At 34.5% G+C, this 5,980-nt stretch overlaps 1 protein-coding gene across 2 annotated transcripts; it reads right to left on the bottom strand.

Annotated features, from left to right (window-relative positions):
• Positions 1–2,535: 2,535 nt before the first annotated feature.
• Positions 2,536–5,116, bottom strand: LOC111296715 (zinc finger protein WIP2). Of its 2 annotated transcripts, XR_002690997.2 has the most exons (3): positions 4,378–5,116; positions 2,906–3,429; positions 2,536–2,727 (listed from the first exon to the last, which is right to left on the bottom strand). XR_002690997.2 is itself a non-coding variant. In XM_022891154.2 (2 exons), exons 1-2 carry the CDS (start codon positions 5,044–5,046, stop codon positions 2,992–2,994), a joined length of 1,107 nt encoding a protein of 368 aa, XP_022746889.2. In that variant the 5' UTR covers positions 5,047–5,116; the 3' UTR covers positions 2,536–2,991. The 2 variants fall into 2 exon arrangements, 1 of the variants encoding a protein (XP_022746889.2); XM_022891154.2 differs by having other exon boundaries at positions 2,536–3,429.
• Positions 5,117–5,980: the final 864 nt, after the last annotated feature.

Raw genomic sequence — 5,980 nt, 5'->3', positions numbered from 1 at the left:
TGCTGAAAAAATTTAGCAGGACCACTTAAAAATGATGTGGATCTGCAAATTATGTGAAATTTCCTTGGATTTCATGTTAATTTCATAAGAAAAACATGGTATCCTTGTCGTAATATATCTTGAATTTAACGAAAATTAGAAGATGAAAAGAAGAAAAACTCATAATAAATCATAGCTTTCTAAAATATTGAGAGGAGGAGATTGGTGTCCCCATTAAATAGGAATTTGAAGACAAAGGTAGTGATTCGAGCCAAGGGAGACAAAGCTGTCTCCTTTGTGTATTGGAATATCAATACAAGGCAAAATAAAAAATTATTTATACATATATATTCTCTCGTTGTAGGATGCTTGGTCTCCTTGACAAGGTCATGGAAAAATGCAGTATAATTATAAAACTAATAATATTGTCGAAAAACAACTTAGATAATGGGAAAAGATCAGAATAAAATACATTAAGGGAGGGGCTGCCTTGGGATTTTAAGTAGTAAAAAGTCTGTACGTTCAACTGTTGGGCAGAAAAGAAAAATTTAAAAAGGAATAATGAGCTTCAGTTAACCTCATGTGATGTTAATGTGTTCTTCTTATTCAGGCTTTTTTTTCCTCTTTAATATTAAAGAAAATTCAAAGACGTTGAATAATTATCATGGGGTTAGACCCATAAAACTTTTCATTTTGTAATTAAGAGGATTCTTGTTGCCAGAATGCACGTACATGCATGCATGAATACGTATATAAGTATTTATTAGGTACGTGCTTTATTTGTTTAAAGTATAGTCATTTTCAAATAATATTATTGCAGAAAAAAAAAAAGTGATAACACTGATATGTATGTGGAGAGATAGACAGAAGATGAGTTGCCTGATGGGAAGAACAATGGCCCCAAGGGGTAAGGGGGGGTCAATTGCGGTGGAGCTGGTCTGTCTCCCCAGCAAAAGGGTAAGTAATTAAATGGTCAATAAATGCCAATTGGGTTTCTGATTTGTGATTAGTTTAATACTGTTGGTTGATCCGGAGAGTGTTGCAGAACAGTATACAGAGAAATTGGTAAGCCCCGGCCAGGGCCATATATATCAACTGACAATTGTGGTGTTTCTTTCGTGGAGAGGTTTATTATACAAAAAAACTGTCTAGAAAGAAAGAGAAAATTACTAAATTTTGTACCCTATCGATTTTTTTTTGGCCTGGTTCATAGTATTCTTCCTCATTATCATCATTGTTGTCTTGGAACCATTGCAATATTGCATACATGCATTCACTATAACAGGCTGAATTTTGATAGCTGTTTGTGAGAGAGATGGTCAAAGACTCATTGATATGTCGTTTCATGCTACAGTTTATCCATCAGAAGAGGGCATGTATGCACTGTAGGCGGCATAAGTGTGTGCTGCAGATTTGCCCAACTAACAGAGCTTGGGCTCCACAATGTTTTCAGATTTTTGGCCCTCATCACCTCTTTGCCCATGCCTTTCTCTCTCTAAAGAAAGCTGCCAACAAGATCCATCCTACTTCCATCCCTCCTACTTCTCTTATATAACTACTAGTACTACTATTATTGCTCCTCTCCCATTCCCATATCATATTTTTACCATTACCCTATGCTAAAAAGCTAATCATTTGCTTTGAATTTTCCAAGTAATAGTGAAGCTCTCTGATATGGTATACGTTCCATCCATCAAAAAACACACTCCCCACTAACCAAAGCAAAAAGGCATCAAATGCACTCCACAAAAAGCTGATTTATTTGCAGGATGAAAAGCCTATCTCAACTACATTTGGAACAAAATATACTCACTTGTCTTGTTATCCAGTGATGATCAGCTTGCTTTATATATGTACATCCCTTCACTACCCATTTGTGAGACTTGTGGGAGTGGTGAAGACTCGTGAGGATCTTAAAAGGAAAAATTGAATTATTAAAGCTACAACTCACAAAAGAAAACCCCACAACTATTATTCATATATATATATATATATATCTTCGTTTTCAACCCCTAAATGTTAGAATTAGCGACAAGTGGTCATCTCTTATATTTCCAAAAAGCTTTAGTATACTCTTTTTTTCTTCTTTTTAACTTTAATTTATTCCCTCAACTAAACTATAGAAAATTGAACACAAACAATATATATATCCCTCCAGGTTTTGTCAAAGGTCTATCACTCAATCTTTCCAAGTAGCTACGGCTATGACATCACTGACAGTTTCCTTTTCATCATGTCTACTGCCTTTTTGTAATTCAGCCCTCTCTCACTCACATATATACACACTTGTATTAATTTGTATGTATGTGCATAAATACGGGGGATAATTTAGGATTTCCATGGTTCAAAATGGGAGAAAACAGAATAAATATAATTAATTTCCATAGACAGAATGACATATTGGCATTATTAAAAAAAAAAAACCAATAAATCCTTCTCATAATTCACAAAAGATCATTCAAGTAAAAAATCTAAAGACGAAACTAGATATGCTTTAAACAATTGACTGGGATAAGGAAAAATAACATGCACTTTTCCTTGCGAAACATTTCATAATTATATAAAAAATAGATTTTCCATTATTTCTTTTCAATGAATATATCATAGCTAGTTATCTGCATTTAATGCATCAATATACTTTGCCAACAAGGGTCTTTAGTTTCAGCTTCCGTTTTCCATTTTGGTGACTAATAGTTTAAGCAGTATGATTATTCACCATGCCTATGCCGAGGAAGATTGAAAAGCACACTGCAAAGAGAAAGAAATTACCGAAATGATCAGTTGAAAGGGAAATGGATATTCAAGAACTTAGCCTAACTTGGAGGTTAAGGATCCTACATTAATAAGGAAAACAAAACCAAAAGGAGGAAAAAGGTGGCTTCTCCAAGTAAATTGATTGTTATATATATATATATATAGTTCTTACTTTGGAAGCCTGGCAAACAAGCTTTATAATTAGAAGAGTTAATTAACCATTACTTCATAGCCTTAAATTTTATTTCCATTTATCTATCACTGCATTGACTCATTATCTTGTTCCACTTCAGATGCAGGTTCATCATCTTCCTCCAAGCCATCGATGCCATAAACTGCATGGCCATTCCCAAAAGCCTTTATGTGGTCTTTAAGAGATCTCTTATGCTTGAAATCGGAGCCACAAATGCAGTACCAGAGCTTCCCACAGTTCTTCTCATGGGTTCTCCAGTCTCCTCTCACAGCAAATGCCTTGCCACATTTTCTGCACATGAATGGCTTGATACCATGCTTCCTCTTGTAATGTGTTTGCAGGGTTCTGAAATCTTTGAGTGGCTTTGCTCTTGGATGATCAATGTTGTTCCTGCACCCTGGTGTACAACAATAGCAAGGCAGCCTTAGCATTCCTGTTGGCTGGGTTCCCCTAAGTGATTCAGGCCCTTTCCTATACTGAGATCCATGCCCCCACATATGCATCTGAAGGAATTCAATCAAAGAAAAAAATCAGCAGAAGCCAACAAAAATTAAAATAACCAAAGTTATCCGTAATTACGCTAAGACCAAAACCTTGGTAGTACAAGTATATATTGGTACCTGACAAAAACAAATTAGGATACTCGATACAATTTTTGGTGTATTTGGAAGAGTGAGAGTTTTTTCCTCATAGAACTCTACATTATATGAGTAACATTTTTCTTGTAATACAATTGTTGGTATGTTTCCAAAATAATTGTCATTATTGTCTTCTTAAAAAGGAAATAAATTTTCTTCATGAAGGAAAAGAAAATTTCTCAGCTCAACCACAATTGTTGATCCCATCCCTACGTTGAGGAGTGAATTTCAGTTTGAATGAGTTTCTCGGTTTTAGAAGATGGAGAACCGATGGGATTTTTATGCCTGAAAAATCTGCAAAAATTTCAGTTGTACGCTGCCTGGCAATGAGTAAAGCACAAACTTCAAAGTACCAAAGTCATAAGGAACATTGCCTGTGTTGTTCAATCACCAAAAAGAAGGTACTGATCTCGAACTTAGTATGAATCAGAACGATTTATTCAAACCATGAAACCCACAAGCCATGCAACAAAAAAATAAAGAACAGAACCCGAAGATTTACGTATTCAAAAAATATGTTAGAAAAGAAGAAGAAGAAGAAGAAGAAGAAGAAGAAGAAGAAGAAGAAGAAGAAGAAATGCCTATTTGATAAATCTGCTTTTATTTCTTCTTTAAAATCAAAGCATGGGAAAAAAAAGGGGGGGGGGGGGCGCTTAAGATTCAAAGTCATAAGAAGAAAAGACTTGGGATGTATTTGTTTTTTCCACTTATCTTCTTTGATATTGGAAAAAAAAGGCTAAAAAGAGAGAGGGAAAGAGATCGAAGAAAGGAAGGAACTAAAGGAGGCAATAATTCAAAGTAATGAAAACTTACTTGCATGTTGTTGTATCTATTGAAGGTTTTGTAGCAAACAGGACAAGAGAACTGTGTAGGGCCAATAAGAATCTGAGAAGGGGTAGGGATCCAATACTGTCCCTTGTTGAGTCTGTTAACTGGGTATCCAGAATCATCACCATCCCCATCTTTGTCAGTGATCTCCGAGGAAGATGATAAAACCGAAGCCAACTCTGAAGCACTAGGGTTTGGTAACCCTATATGCAGTGCAACGGTAACAGTTTCATCTTCATCTGCTGCTGCATCAGCAGCAATACCATTAGTGAAGAAAAGCCGCCCTTCCTCTTTCCCTTTGCTCTTGTCTACATCCATGGCGGAGCAAGAATATTGCTCTTGGTCTTGATCTAGATCTTCATCATCCTGTTCCTGGTCCTCTTTCTCATACCTTGTTGGACTCAAGCTCAATAGTGGCAAGGCTTCTCTAACGGGAGGGGAAGGAGGTGATGATGATGAGCAGGTGGTTTGGTAGTGGAAAAAAGGGTGGTTATTGCTGGTTTCATTTGTGATGAAGCTGGTGCTGTTGCGGTAGAAGTTTTGGGTGTAGGAATTAGGGTGGTGTTGGGGAGGAGGGTTTGGAGATGGGTAATGTTGAAAAGGGTTGAACTTGAACCAACCTGAGAAGAAATTGGAGTACGGGTAGTCAGCCATGGTTGAAAAAAAAAAAAAAAACAAATAAAGAAAGAAAGAAAGAAAAAAGGTGTTTTGAAGGGATGGAAATTCAGAACAGCTTGGGCTTGATTGATTTGCTTTTATAGATAGAGAGAGAGAGAGAGAGAGAGAAGAGTGTGAACGGTGGGGAGAAAGTGATTACAGTGCTTAACAAAAACATATTTTATTTACTAAAGCAAAGGGAAAGATAAGAATCACCAGAGTTTAGCAAAATATTGTGAGATTAATTTATGTAATTATTTTAAAGAGATCATATTTAATAAATTTAAGATTTAAATTTTAATATTTATAATATTTTTCATGTTTTTAGGTTGCGAATTTTTCATATTAAAAATAAATTTTAAAAATTATATTAATTCATATAATTATTTTATTTATTCAAGATAAAAATATGTATAACCACCAAAGTGAAGATAAAAACAAATATGAATTTAATTCGTTTGATTTATAAAATCAAATTTAAAAAATTACATTCAATAATTTTAAAAGTAGAATTTTAATATTTATAAACTTTGAGAATTCTTTTTGTTAAAAAAAAAAACGCAAAACAAAAACAGAAATTGAAAATTCTTTTCATATTTTTGTTTACTCAATATTTGTTAGAAGTACGAAGAGAATATAGGGAAACATCATTATTGGCCGTTTTATGGTAAAACTTGGATTTCTAGTTAACCAACAGTAATACCTATTTGTTCAACTTACTGAATGAAATACCCTTCATAGTCTTTTCAAATTACCCACATGAGCTAGAGAACTTGCTGCTTTGGAAGAGATTATGCTGAACTTGGCCGCTGAGCACTAACTAGGTTTTTTTTTTTTTTTTGTTTTTTTTTTTTACAACACTTAAAGATGGAAATAGAATAAAATGGATCAACTGTCATAGTCCACATCCCAATGAAAAAAATTCTAATAG

Source organism: Durio zibethinus, chromosome 12 (genome assembly GCF_047325235.1).
Source record: "Durio zibethinus cultivar Kanyao isolate XHJ-2024 chromosome 12, ASM4732523v1, whole genome shotgun sequence".
NCBI lineage: Eukaryota > Viridiplantae > Streptophyta > Magnoliopsida > Malvales > Malvaceae > Durio > Durio zibethinus.
This window is presented reverse-complemented; position numbering and strand designations above follow the sequence as displayed.

Bases quoted from the DNA above. Each gene is read 5' to 3' on its own strand.
- LOC111296715 (XM_022891154.2), bottom strand. From the start codon at position 5,046: ATGGCTGACTACCCGTACTCCAATTTCTTCTCAGGTTGGTTCAAGTTC. The intron at 3,430-4,377 runs GTAAGTTTTCAT...GAATTCCTTCAG, and splicing joins ATAGATACAACAACATGCAA to ATGCATATGTGGGGGCATGG.